Source organism: Strigops habroptila, chromosome 18 (genome assembly GCF_004027225.2).
Source record: "Strigops habroptila isolate Jane chromosome 18, bStrHab1.2.pri, whole genome shotgun sequence".
In the NCBI taxonomy this organism is placed as follows: Eukaryota; Metazoa; Chordata; class Aves; order Psittaciformes; family Psittacidae; genus Strigops; species Strigops habroptila.
In genome coordinates this window covers 5615748-5630722 of record NC_044294.2, presented here as the reverse complement: position 1 = coordinate 5630722, position 14975 = coordinate 5615748, and the positions used below count along the sequence as shown (strand labels likewise).

At 48.2% G+C, this 14975-nt stretch overlaps 1 protein-coding gene across 1 annotated transcript in view; it reads right to left on the bottom strand.

Annotated features, from left to right (window-relative positions):
- The window catches only part of LGR6 (leucine rich repeat containing G protein-coupled receptor 6), a 108810-nt gene that overhangs the window by 66712 nt on the left and 27123 nt on the right, over positions 1-14975 (bottom strand). Inside the window, exon 2 of the mRNA XM_030473641.1 lies at positions 876-947. Within this exon, the coding sequence (XP_030329501.1) occupies positions 876-947 (72 nt within the window). The remainder of the gene's footprint in view (positions 1-875; positions 948-14975) is intronic.

Genomic DNA, 14975 nt, shown 5'->3' with positions numbered 1-14975 from the left:
TGTGTTTTGAAGAAACTGTGTTTCTGAACAGAAGCTATTGCTTTGAAAGGCGCAACAACATGAGAATAACACCTGGAGGCATTTCTCATGGTCAAGTTGAATAAGACCATACAGGAGCAATTTACTCAGGCAGAAATGGCCAACCTAAATATTCTGCCCACCAGGTTGCCATTTTTGGGGCTCCCAAGGGATTCCAGTGGTTTCTGGTAGTTAATTTTCACACTTTCAGATGTGGGGCCACTCCTCCACTGACACACAGCCACACGCCAATGCCTGGGGACTGTGAGTGCTGCGGTGTCTGAATGTGCCTGTTCAGGCTGCAGCACACATTGATGCACGATGGAACCTCTCAGCCTCTGGGACAAAGCTTTTTTACTTCAATTGCTCAGGCTCTTTCTTTGCCATCCGAACTGCAAAGTGCCTGGGAGGTCTTGCGTCTGTGGATGGCAGGAGGCTGTGGCTGGCCCCTGTATTCAGAAGGATGAATGAAGCTCCCTCTTTGTCATCTCTGCTCCAGGGTACACTGTTGATTTTTGCATAATGGATTGCGTCCTTTTTTATTTTGCCTTTTGGCACATGCACCGTCTCAGCCTAAAGGTAATGACCACAGTCAAACCCCTAAGCTAGAGTACAGCAAAACCCCCCTCTTCTGGTGTGCAGCCTTCTTCCATCTCAGCCTAAAGACAATGACCACAGTCAAACCCCTAAGCTAGAGTACAGCAAAACCCCCCTGTTCTGGTGTGCAGCCTTCTTCCATCTCAGCCTGTAGCCGCAGTGACAACCCTTGGGGTTGCTACCAGAGCCATGGGCACCCTCTCCATGTCCCCTGGACCACCCCAACAGAGCTCTGCCTGCTGCGGCTGCTCCATACTTACAGCTCCTCCAGGAATCGCAGGTGACGGAGAGTCCTGGGCTGCAGCTGGCTGATGTTGTTCATGCTCAGATCTCTAGTGGGGAGGAAAGACAGAAGTCTCTGATCAGTCACAGAATAACCCCCAATGCCAGGCTCTGCGTCCCCTCTCTGCTGAGAGGGAATACGAGAAGCCTCCGCAAATGGGATTTCAGCATCAGTGTTTTATCACAGCTCAGGTTCTGGCTGCGGAGGGATGGAGGGCATTAACCAGAGAGAGACACTTGCTCTTTCAGGGTGGTCTTCCAGAGCTTCTCCAAGTTATGGAGCAAGTTACAACATTTCTTAACACCACAAGCAGGATTAGTGGCATTGGTGGACGCAGGTCACACCTAGAGAGGATCTAAAGCCTTCCTTTACAGCTTCTCTGGAGAAGTGTCCTGTGACAAATCTGAGCAGTCTCATGAGCCCTACTTGAAGATACTCTTGCTAGAGATTGGTTTTGGCTTTTTTTTTTCTTTTTTCTTTATAACTTTCTCCTCTCCACAGATTGGGAAAATCCCCAAAAGACCTTTCAGAATTCAAAATTCTTTTTTTCCAGAATGAATGGAAAAATAAAGTTATTTTCTGCAGTGTTCTGTGTGCAATGAAATATTCGACATTTGGATGATCCTGGGATACAATAGAAGGGTTAAAATATCTTTTTGTGCTGCTTCTATTTTTATTTTTAAATCCCTAAGGGCAGTTGCTACTTAGCACCCATTAAAACATCTTTTTTCCTACATCAAAGTGTCTCCTGTTTATGTTGTAATGAATCAGTCTGATGTTTTGACATGTTGTGAAACAATGTAAAAATAACGAAAAATAACATAAAATGAAAGGCTATGAAACAAAACACAGGTCTGAAACAGCCAATCTCCTTGAAACTCCAAGGCATGTTCTTTACATTGCCTTCTGCTGTAATTCCGCTCTTTTTGCTCACCACAGGAGACACTTTTCAAACCTCATTGAACTGCATTTTGGTTGCCCAGCCCTTTCCCAGGCCTGATGGGGACCCCTTCACCCCTGGGTGGGCAGGGGTTGCAAGGATGTGCAGACCCTCACCATGAGTCCTACCCAGCAGCATGGCAGTATGCGGCTGGTGGTAATGGGGAAGTCAAAGATGTTTTGACCCCTTCTCTTCTCCCCCTTGATCCATACCCTAAAGAGGAACAAAACACACTGTTTTCTGAAGAAATCTTCCAAAAGGCAGAGGAGAAATACCATTATCCCATCGCTCTGACAGCCTCACAGCTCCACCTCACATGGCTTTTCTTCAAATCATAGAGTCATAGGATTCTAGAATGGTTAAGGTTGGGAAATGCCCTGTTCCCTTCCTTCTCACCCTCTTGCACCCCTGGGGCTCCCGGCCATGGACAGATCTGATGGAAGGGGCTCTCTCCCATCATCTCTTGTGCCAGGGGAGAAAAACCCAGCCCTGATTTCCAAGGCTATCGCACGAGTAACATTTTAGGTCATTTTAGTTAAAACTCATGGATGTTTTGGGTGTTTGGATGCTCTGCTGCTTTGCGGTCCTGAAGGACTTGGGCACAACATATCCACACTCACTGACATAGTACTGAAAAGGGAAGGCCCACAGTGCAAACCCTGATAGTGGTCTGCTAGCTAATGAACAGTGAGGCAAGTGTGGTGCCATGTCCCCGTGGTATCAGGACAGCACGGAGGGGATGGTGCAAGGACAGACAGTGTGAAGGGAGAACGAGTTCCTCCAAGGGCTGGAAATTAACTTCCTGAGCACAGCCATGGACGCAGTGATTTTGCTAGCCACAAAACGACGAGATGTTTCTCCACAGGCTGCCCATGATTGTGTGAAAGCTGAGGCGCAGGATTCTTGCCTGCAGTGTTGTGGGAGTAAATATTTGTCTTATTACTCATGCAAAGATGTTGTTGACTTGTTGCTGTGTTTTCCCAAGCTCATGCTTTTCCTCTTACTAAAGTTTCTTGTATTATATACATCCCCAGTGCATGCAAGAATGGAAATGCTTCCTGTCAGCATAATCAGAGAAGCTATTTATCTCTTTGAGTGTTTGGGGGTGGTTACTTCAGCCAGACACTGGCAGTTAAATTTAAAAGGAACCCATGGCATTTGAACCTTGTTGGGTTTTGTTTTGGTTTTTTCCAACACCATGTGACAGAAAGATTAGGGATGCATAGGCTGAATGGATTAGGGACTCTTCTGACCTTTCTCAGCTCTGTCAATGACTGACTCTGCAAAATAGCTCTCTCTTTTGTGTCACTAGCATCCAGTAGAGTCAAACAAGTGTTGGGTCACTCATATCTAAACATGGCTATTGCCATTTGCATTGGAGAAACCATTACAAAGATGGGGACCATACCATAACAGGTATTACAGAAATACATAACATAATTCAGATACCAAAGTCCTTTAAAACTCTAGAAGAAATTGGAAAGGAGGAAATGGGGTGCTGCAGCTTCACCCACGCTTGCAATGTAGGACCAGCAGAGCAGCTGTCCAGATTCTTGCCTTTTAGTTCATGAGTCCAGACCGCATTGGTGCACTGAGACAAGCCATCCCTCTCCTGTCCTAGAACTCCTATGCTCCTCTTTCCTCAGTCACTGGCCTGTCTGTCCTGTCTGTAAGCTATCAAGCTAAAAAGGAAACCTTCTGGTGTCAAATGATTTTGCATGGCTGTGGTCTGCAATGCTGACAGTAAAGCAAACTACTACTGGAAATGAAACTCTCTTCTGGTATCACACCCATTTACCCATGAAGCAATGTCTTTTAAGGACTCTTGCATTAGGTGTTGAAATTACCTATGCTTTCAAATGGCACTGCACCAAAGCCATCATGGCTATAATTAGTGTGATTTAACATCCCCCCTTCCCCAACTAATTCTAAACATTTATCGTAAGCATTTCTAACTTGTACCTGCAGGAAAACTGAGACACAGTTCATGGAAACTGAGCTCATGTGATTCAGCCTCAGACCTTACAACTCCTCTGGCCCTCGAGGGGTTCCTTAAATTATTTGCTTTGATGTCGCCTTCTTTCATGAACAACCTTTGATTATTCACTGATTCGCTGATCTTTCTTACCAAAAAATGATGCGACACACACCACGCTTTGGGTACCCCGGTAGGACTGCCTGCCATGCTCTCTACCAATGCTGTGAGATGGTTACCACAGTGTTTTAGTTCAGGGATAATACGAGCTTTAAAGATCAAAGGAATTTATCTTTGGCATAATTGCTCAGGCAGGTGGAATGCAGGCTGTGCTGCTGGTGCTCTGAAACACAGAGCCATGGATGTCCCTGTGGAGAGCAGCACAGTCCCTCCCATCAGGCTCAGCTCTGGTGAAGACACCTGTGGGACCTTGTAGAAGTGCATGTTCTTAGGCCAGACCCTAAGGTTTTTATGCTACAACATGTGGGTCTGCATGAAAGGCACTCTGTGATAGTCGCCCAAAGTAGCCCTAAGCAATATCCCCAAAGCTACCTCTAGAGAGAGAGGGATTGATGTCTCACACAAACTTAAGGTGTTTAAAAGCTGCTCACAAAACTGGAGAGAGATGAACCTTGCCTGTGACCCCCAAAGCTCTTGATGTACCTCTTCCCAGATTATAAGCAAAGCGTTTCCCCAGAGATGCACTCTAACGTGAAAGGACACCAGCAGAAGTCAACAGACCTAAAGCAGACCAGGTTGAAGCCACGCTAGAGCAGCACAAGGAGATTGTGGCTGCTCGGTCAGGAGGGTTCGAAGGTGAGACCTGCAGTGATGCAGTTTTGGCTGAGGCCAAGCACATAGCCTTCAGAGCCAGATGTGTATCTGGGTCAAGAGCTGTAAATTGCACATGACTGGCAGAGAGCTGGTGCTCTACTGGAAGCCATCACAGGACTAGGAGATTTCCTACAGAAAGAGCAGCTCCCAGTTATGGCTGGGAGAAGACATTCCCCAGCCATCTCTGATGCCCAAAAGGCATCAACTTCTGTCCCGTGTTGCTCTCCATGGGTACCTCTGTCACTCAGCATGATGAGAAGCCTGTGTCCTCCTTCTGCAAGAGCAGAGGGAAGTAGCTGCCTTCAAGTAGATCTTTGATCTACAAGATTTCCGCAAGCTCAGGGTGTGTTTTAAGGGGAAGACTTCAAGGAGTCAGCAGTGGGTGCTCTACGGGCTTTTGGTTTCTTTCATACCTCAGAGAAATCCCATGTGTGTGGCAAAGCTGGAAGTGATGACAGACATTGCCCAAGCCACCGCGCAAGACTTGCAGTATTTAGGGAAATGGAACTTGTGCTCCTCTTTTCTACAGAGGCATGGTCATCCCAGAGAACAGATCTGACTGCTGTCTTCAGGTTTTGAGCCTACAGGAAGCTACTGAGAATCTCAGATGGTGACTAACTTGTCAAGCCCTAAATTGCTCCACTAAATGAGTATCTTCATGATTTTCAAGATGTTTATGATATTAATGTACTCTCTTCTCAGCACAGATTCCCTGTAGCTCCTCTCAGCATTAGTGGTGAACGCAGGGGTTCCTGGACTGTAAAAAACCCCTTCCTTACACTCAGGCAGTTGTGGGGAAAAGCCAATGACCTGGTATCCACTTGGTTAGTTAATTGCACAATTGCAGCATTAAGGCCTCCCAGGCCAGCAGGCTGATTGCTGGGGGAACTGTGCAAACCAGACCAAAATTACCATCCTTCTCCTGGAAAGGTCCAACACTAGACCTGTTCTTGCAAGGCATGAAATACTCTTGTCTCCCTGAAATCACTCGGAGATGAGCAGCCTCTCTATCTTCTGGCCACTCTCATTAGCATCCAGCGAAAAACGCATCATTACACCACCTTTAGGAAAGAAGCCCAAAGGCAATAAATGATGGTTTTAGAAATTCTTCAGATTATACTAGAGTGATTCATAAAGGTTCTTGTTATCTCCTTCCCTCTTTATCTTTAAATCTCCAAGGTCACCACAAAATACCTGAATTGCTCAGGGCAAAACTAGGTCTGATCATAGAATGGTACTTGGAGCCATAGAACCTAAAAGCCTACAGGTTGAATACTGTACTAAAGGTAGTCTCCATAAAGAAAAGGAGAAAGGGAAGATAAAGAGATCAAAGCAGAAAGAGCTCATTTGTATTACACCATATCTGGAGGCACCAGCCCTGCTTCAATCCCATATCACTGCAATAGGCCAGAACAGAATGTGTTTCTACTCCCACCTCTCCACGTTTGAAAGTAGATCTGCCATCTTAGATCATCCCCCATGTGTAGGCCCTATCCAAGATCTCCACAATGTTTCAATAATAAAAACTCATCCAAGGCCAGTTTGCCAGGGTGAGATTAAGCCCATCCCTGCACCATCAGGTCTTCAGAAGTCTGGTCTGTGCAGTGAATACCAGTGACCTACAGCAACCTCAACTCTCATGCCACTGTGGCTACTCCACTTCCAGCTCCTCTTGTAACTGCCTTGGCTCTGCACCGTGTTATGTGTCCTCCATGCATCAGAGCAGAAAGGGGCTGAGCAAAGGAGTAATGCATTTCTGCCCCTGGGAATAGTTGATGTGAGAACAAGAAGTGACTTAGTCACTCTCATGGAAAGCAAAATCTCTCACCCTGCCAGAGCAGGTATCCTCTTAACACCCAGAACAGCTACCAGGGAAAGGTAAACCCAGAGCACCTTCCTCTTTGCTGCCCAGCCAAAGCCTTTTGAAAGAGATAATGAGCAGTAAACAGCAAACAAATGCAACTGGTGCATCCGTCACGTTACCCACGCAAATGTCCTTGAAATCAACTGAGTCGTGGAAATATTGTGCTTTCAAGTTGGCATCTTCTGCTTTGATTAAAGCAGGATACTTACAAAGACACATGTGTTGAGAAACTCTTACCCAGTGCTGCTCTGGGACACTAGCCACACTCGCCTGAGGGCTGCTGGGGGGCACAGTGCTGTGTCCCAGGAAAAGCAATGCAGAAGGATAGAAAGCAGGTCAAGGCAAGCCAGACATGGTTGTAAGCCACAAGGCTGTTCTAGCGAGCCAGAAACTCCATGGCAGAGGAACTTGCCAGCAGACTGGAGCTGTTCTGCAACCTGCAGTAGCTGAGAAGGCAGCTTGTTCATCACAGTTTGCCCTGTCTGCTCTAGGCTCCTGCTCAGCATCTCCAAGAAGTCATCAGTGGGTGGTTCACGCTGATGTGCAGTGTGCACAGGACAGTAAAGGGCTTTGGCATTTGCACAGTTAACATGGGAGGAAAGAATACGAGCACAATGGTTGAACCTCTGTTGGAGCCCATGTGGTGGGAAGTGAATTGCTACTGAGATGTTCCTGGAAGAGCAAATGATCCACTTGGAAAGCAAGGCTTGTTGGGCTGTACCAAAAGAGCAGACACTGAAGGAGCAGACAGGTCATAGGAGAGGGAACAGGGTCTAAAGAAATGGCTCAGCGCAGAGATGAATATAACAGGACTACTCTGCTTGGCAAAGATGTGTAAGGAGAGGTATTACAGAGATGGTGCTGGTTTGGCACACTAGAAGGATGTACTTTTTAGCTACAAATTGCTGGTAAAGAATTTTGTAGAGTTCCCCTATAAAGACACAAGACAAAGATACAAGACATGGTGGATAAATCTACCTGTGACTATTCAGGGTGATTATCTAAAGCTACGTCTGGCTCAAGGGTGCCTAAACCACTAATTCCTAGGACCTGGGACATTGGGTTCCAGCCAGGACAAGGGCAATGCAAAAGAGGTTTTTGAAAGTCACCTTCTTGTTGCTCCTAGTGGCTCTTGGTGAGTTTTCATGAGCAAACATCCGAGAGGGACAGCCTGGCTGTGCTGGATGCCAGCTTTCAGCTGGACAGCTTTCCCTGTTGGCCTTTCTGGGTGGAAACTTCCATGGCCCAAGTGCTTCCGACTGGAACTGGCTTTTGGACTGCCAGCTTGGTACCCATGCCTCATTCAGAGCACTTGCTGCAAGCTCTGCTTCTCCTTTTGGGAGCAGGCTAGGGTGAAGCCACTGTAGTCTGCACACATGTGCCATAGACATGCTTCCAACTGCATATCAGGGGCACATCCGACCACTGTCACCCACATCCTTCCTCTGATTGCACAAGGTCTGCACAAAGAGGAGATCATAGAATCACAGAATGGTTTGGGTTGAAGGGACCTTAAAGCTCCTCCAGTTCCAACCCCCTGCCACGGGCAGGGACACCTTCCACTAGAGCAGGTTGCTCCAAGCCCCTGTGTCCAACCTGGCCTTGAACACTGCCAGGGATGGGGCAGCCACAGCTTCTCTGGGCACCCTGTGCCAGCGCCTCAGCACCCTCACAGGGAAGAGCTTCTGCCTCAGAGCTCACCTCAATCTCCCCTCTGTCAGGTTAAAGCCATTCCCCTTGTCCTACTGACAAATCTCTGTGGAGTTTGTCACTAACTGGAAGAAGCAGGCAAAATTAGGAAAAATTTTACAGGGGACAAATTCTGCTATATTTTTTCATTGCAGGTGTCAGAATGGATGATTGAAATGCTTTCTGCTGACATCAAAACATTTCATTCACTAAAAACCAAGCCACGACAATGCAATATTTAATGACAGGCAGCACCTGCACATATTAACCTGAGGGTAAATTTGGAAAAATCAGAAGTAAAAAGAAACCCGAATTGAAACAAAATCCTTCACGTGAGTCAAACATCTCCAGTATGTTTTCATTCAAAAACTTCAACCACATTTTTGTGTTGCCTGGAAAACTTTTCTATGTGACGAAGAGCAGGGTACTACAACTGTGGGAAAGGTCTATGGCCACATGGAAACCCTGGTCTTGGTGCTGGGTTGTGTTTAGACATAGGAGATATTGCCTGAACTGCTGTTCCCCATCTCCTCCTGATGGAAAGGTGAGCTTCTGTGTTTCACTGGCACACTGCTTTGAAGCCATCTGTGTTATCTCCAGGGCTGTGCATGCCCTGATCTGAAAGCCCATGTGCTAGGGTGGAGAGGTGGCTCAAGTGTCAGGGAGAGGCCAATGCACAAACAAAAAGCTGGCAGAAGGAGTAGGGCTTGGCATTTGGAGACTTCTGCATGGGCTTCCTCCCCTTGCATGTGACCTCTTGGACTTGCCAAATGTTGATGTCAGTGCTGCAGCTGCACACCGTTCCCTCAAAGAGCAGGAATCCAGTTACTAGGGTATGGAGGCTTGTACTTGATTTGGCACTTCTGGACAGATTCTCTAAAGTTCCTGGAAAAGCACAAGAGGTTTGCTGGCAAGAAATAATAGGAAAAACTTCTATGGGAAGCCTGTGCCTTCCTGCCTGTGATTCCTTGGAGCAGATTGTTAGCTACCGAGATAACTGATTTCTCTTACCCAGAAGGTGAAAAGAAATCTTAGGTCAGAGGCAAATGAGCACTTAATGTGCCAGATGCAAGCTGATGGCTTTACATCCAGATCCTTGACCTGATGTAGAGGGAGTGCTTCTCTAGCACTTGTTAGAAAGCTCTGTGAAAAGGAAGCATGCAGCACTCCAAAAGTTAAGATCCCAGGTGGGATTTATTCAGGGAAGGTTGTGCTGGGGACAGAGGTTCTCCTGTTAGCAAAGGCTGGCCAAGAGGTGAGGAGAAGCCACATCTCCACCTTGGCTGCAGCACCGTGTCCTACGCCAGCATCCTTGCACCGTCATGCTGAGCCAACCCTGAACTCCACTGTGCCCAACGTCATGTTTACCACAGTGGCTACCACGGTCTGTTGAACCAGACACAGCCTTGATGAGCACAGTCCCCTGGTCTCTGAACTGCTGCTCAAAGGCTGGGAGCTGTGTCAGCCTGGGAGCTGGCAGGAGACACCAAGGGAGGGGAGTGCTCTGTCTCAGGAAACAGTCCCCAGAAACTCTGAAGTGCTGGTGCTTCCCACATTTGGTTTGGAACGACTGTGCTGCAGAAGCCTGTGTTTAAATGACACTTCCTAAATGCTCCCAGCTACCACGACCAACCAGCAAAGACAATTCAGTGTCATAAACAACCAAAAGAGCCAAGGCTGTGTTCTCATGCCTGGAATGGGTGGAAGGCTTAATTCTGGTGTCTCTGACACTGCTCTATCCAGCTCTGGTGCCAGCTATGTTGCAATGCTGGCTGACACACACGAGAAGGTGGGCTGTTGCGAATGTTCCCTTCTGGCTTGTGGTGCATTGTGAGGCAAAGTTTCTCCTCAAGCATCACTGCCCTTCTCTTACAAGTGCTGCTTTCAGAGCCACCCTATGAACCTGAGCTTGGGCTTGCCCCTGGAGAGCAGCAACACTTGGGGAGCTGGCATCAGCTGGGAAACCAAGCCCTGATACCAGACTGCTGATGCAGTGTCACCACTCTACTCTTCCTGGCCATCCCGATTTTCAAGCAGAACAAGATATATCTTTTCTTTTTGGCTCATGTGACGCATATTACGTGAGCATCAGCCCCCCCCACCAAAGTCACAGCTCTCATACTGCCTGGCTTGGGTTTAAAATGGGTTACAAATCCTTTAATCCAGCTACAAATCTGGATCTGAGGCACTGGGCTGGCTCTCGCCGTAGGTCTTTTTCACAGGCATCAGCCACCTGGGTGCAGTGAGCACAATCCTGGCCCAGTACAGCAAATGCACACCCTGCACAGGCACCAGTGGTGCTAGCGAAGTGAGTGTCCTTTGCATCCTCAGGCTTTGTCCATGGTAGGAATTGTGTGCCTGTCCCCTCTGCTCTCGGGCTGAGAACTGTAAATAGCTGAGGGATGCTGGACTTGGACTCCTGTGCTTCCCTGGTGCTCAGCTCCCTGCTGGCTCCTGCGGTGGGCTGTTGGGGTGCTGGCAGCAGGCAAAAGTGTTGACTTCAGCTGCAGGATACAGGATGCTCCTAATTCCCCGCCCTACCCAGAAAGGACCTGGCCATTGCAATGATGGGGCAATAGAACCTCCCTTTAAGGTTTGCACTTTGCTTTGCAGTCTGATTTGTGGCACTGCTTTAGTCATGACAGTGGGAAGCTGTTGTTGAGATATAGAAAGCTACCTGTGCAATCTGGGATTTTCAAAGAAACTGAAGTAAAGCCCTGAAAATTGCAAACAGCAACAATACGACACCTACAGAGTGGCTGCCCTGAGATGAGAAAATCATGTCATAACCTCACACCTGCTTAGTAACGAGGCAGTGTCCAGCTTTTCAGCTCACTTGCCTTGGAAACAGTGTGCTCTGTGCCAAAACAAGTCAGAGAAGGAACAATCACGTCATGACAAGGCTGAATACATTTAATGCACTGAGGCAGGAACAGAAGGCAATAATTCACTCTGGAGCAGGACTAGCCTGGGATGGTCTGGCACTGCAGATGATTTACTTTAGAGATGGGCTTGGCAGGTGCTTTTATGGAACAGAAGTTTGGTTTTCTATTGTATTTAACCTGCCCCCAAAATAGTTTAAACCATTCTGCTCTGTGGCATGGCCAACTATTAACTATCTCAGCTGGGAATGAAGTGCACCAAATCACCCTCTTCTCTTTTGTAGGAGCTGGGTAGTGCTAGTTGCTGTTGGAGACATGATTCTGGTGTTGATCAGAGGTGACCAGCCCCTTCAACATCCTGCACCCAAGTATCTGTGTGGATTGTCATAAATGCTGGGGAAATCCTGCCTTCCCCTTTTTTTGTGTGTAGGAGAGGGTGGATTTGGACAGCATGAGAAGGCAAATATCACCTTACTCAAGGAAACAGAATGGATAGTCTATCTGGCTGTCTCCACCTGATAGTCTGTTGGCAGTGTCTGTGCAAGGGTGTGCTAAACACCCTCAAAACAGGTCATCCTGTTTTGTTTCTTCTTAGTTTTCTAACCAGCTCACGCAATGACGTGAGCGTGTCCAAGGACACAACCTCAGATAGTTGGGAAAATTAGCAACCCAGAGCCATCAAGAGATGTGACAAAGTTGTGCAGCTGCAACCACTGGACTCATATTGGGTTAAATCAACCAATTATTAAAGAATAAGCACCTGCCTGGAGCAGTCAATACTCCAAGCAATGTGGCAGCCTGAAGCTATTGTGGGTCCAGGCAAAATGGCCTTTCACAGCAAAAAGGATGACGAAGTGCTGGCCTGGCTGGTTCAGAATTTCCTGGTCCGTGCCTGCTACACCCACATCAAGAGGGATTACAAAAATGCCATGTGGGCAGTTGCAAGTTGTGAAAGTGGATCTTCCGTCTGAAAACGGATTCCTTCTCACCCCCACACAGCCCGCAAGACCTCACCTTTTGCACCAACTTTCCACCGGCCTTGCCATGCACCCACACACTTGTATGATCTGGCGCATGATGCTGCCTGTCCACGTTCTAATGCGCTATCAAAGGCATCAGGGAGACATTGTAATCCTTACTGCTGGGATAAATGAAAAAGGGTTGGGACATTTTTATGCTCTGAATAAGGGGGAGGGGGGTCACCAACCAGACACGATTGAGAAATCTGGCAAAAGAAGTGTCTCAGCAGGTGGGGTAAGCTGCACCCAGAGGCAGAAAACAGTCACAGCCCAAGGATTCAAGTTCGCCTGTGAATGGAGCTGGCGCACAGAAGGTAAATCTCGCCTGTAGCAAGCACACCGCACTCAGGACCCTCCCTATCTCTGCTTTGCTGACAAGGCAGGACAATGGAGGCAGTTCCTGAAGCAAAGAAAGTTCAAATTCCTCCAGCCAATTACCTCATGGCAGTAAATCTTCCACCTCTCTTTCCCAGTCACTGGTGAAGCCTGTCTATTGTCTGGGGAGCCCGCCTGTCTGCCCCAGCACAAAAGGGAGAACAATCAGTGGGCTTGAGTAACATCCGATGTATCAACAGATGGAAGAATAAAACAAGGAAAGGGCCAAGGAGAGTTGGGTGGGGAGGAGATCCCCAGGAGGCTGCTCCATCCCATGGGTGTCTGGTGTGTAGGGGCACTCAGCCTTGCCTGCCTTGTGCAGGTGTCATTCAGGCTGGGTGCTGGTCAGGGTCATGCTGGGGAGAACTGGGGACCCCTCCATGTGGAGGTTTTCAGAGAGGGGATTGCAGCCCACAGCATTGCCCAAATCCTGTCCGTGCACCCTAAAGCTTTCTTCCCCATCAGGTCAAGCTGCTTCTAGGAGCAGGGTGGTAAACAGCCCCTGAGTGGAGGTAGATCAGCATGGTGAGCACCTCCTGGTTCCTTTTCTGCCCCTCTGCACTGCCAGGCACTGGCCTCCATCAGAAAGAAAAGATCCTGTGCTGCCAAGACCCAGGCTGTTGGAGAACAATGTCTCCAGACTATTGCCATCAGTCCTGATGGTCCTGAGAAGGGCACAAAGCCCGCATGTTCACTAGTTAATTAGGCTCAATGGATGTCAAATGAGGTGTCCTCTCCAGCCTTGCTGCTTGGTGCCCTCATCTGTCTTGCTGAAGCCAGACATGAGCAGCCTCACCCTTCCTTCAGGCAGCCCAAGGCACTGCTTTTCCTGGGAAAGGCCAAGGTCCTGGGGGATTAAATATGAACCCAGTCCATGCTTAATCAACAGGGCACTGTTTGCCTGCTATATCCTGCACAATATCTGTGCAAGAAACAAGAAGCATCTGCAGTAATGTCTGTTTTCTGAGGCTTTTTCAGTAGTCTGGAAGAACCAGGAGCTGCACCTGTGAACTGGTGAAGCTGAACTGCTTCACAGCTTTAGTTCCTCCGCCTGCAGTGCTCTCTCTCTCAAGCCAAATTGTAGCCAGACTCCCAATCCCAGTCTTGCTACACAAAATTACTGCAAGTAGGAGAAAGACGACTTTATGAAAAAGAAGGATTTCCTTTAAAGCAAAATGCAAGCTCTGATGAGACGAGAGAGAGCCCAGAGTTGTGCAAATCATGAGAAGATAATAAGGATAACCAGTGAGACGCAGACACCAGGCTTGTTGGCAGTCCTAGTGCTGGGCTGCATCCCATCTGGCTGATGCCTGACCACCACCTCTTCCTGCCACTCCACCAGATCTGCTCTGATGACCACCAGATGCTTATCAAGTGCTTTGAGGGCTGAGTGCAGGGGAGGGGGAAAGCTGCTGCTGCAGAGTTCTGGACAAGTAACGTGACAGGGCACGTCCCCTGCAGTGTGCCCTGAAGAGCCTCTCTGTGCGCAGGAGGTGGAGGCTGGATGCAGGACTATGAAGCAGTTGCAACACAGTCCGCCAATGCCAGGAGAACACAGAATGCTCCTCTGATCTGTCTCCCAACTTTGCTGCCATCTCCTCTCTGCTCCATGCTTTTGATGGTCTTTTGGCTGCAGTGGGCACCTCTTGTCCTTTGCAGCCCTGCTGCAGTATTGTGCCACCTTTTTTCTGTTTTCTCTTGGACAGGAAGGTAACTTACAAATTTATATGAAGAAAGACTTTTTGGAGAGCTTGGGCTAGAGGCATCTTCACCTGTAGCCCAGGAGGGCAGCAGAGAAAGGGGCAGCAGAGACACAGGAAGGCTTTGGCTGCATGCTCCGTCTGAGATGACTCCTCTGCCCTGTTTGAGTGAAGCTGACCTTGGACACAGAGATTGAGGCTTTTGTGTGGGTAATCCAGGGAATACTTTGGGTTTTAACTGCCTTCCCACTCAGGATGTGGCCACACTCCTTGGGGTATGGGCAGACACATTATCATGGTTGGAATGGTTGCTGGCAGCCTGATCCTCCATAAACCATCTTCAGAGTCATGACCTTCTTTGCTCCAAGTCCCCGTGGTTCTTTCTCTGCCTATAGGGTGGAAAGAGGCATCTCTAGGTGACAGTGAGACAAGCAGCATCCCCTACTCCTGTCCAGCTCTAGTCTGATCTTGCTTTTATCTTGTGCAGTTCAGTTGTATAAAGTGTTTCTGCAGGAAATCAGTGGTTGTGTTATTTGTCCCCTGCATTCTGGACTTAGCTCTGGGATCAGTAGCCTTTCATTGCCGCAGCAGACTGAGGCACAGAGAGAGTCTTCTACAGTATTCCTTAGAGCTGGCACAAGCCCCATGACCCACCAATCTGTTGAACATTGTGGGGGGAATCTGAAACCACAATCACTGCCACAAAGTGATGTGCTAACCCAGACAATTGTGGGGATTGGTGGATGATGCCTGACAGAGGAAGGGAGACCTCACTCTCATCAGCAGACTCCACAGGTGC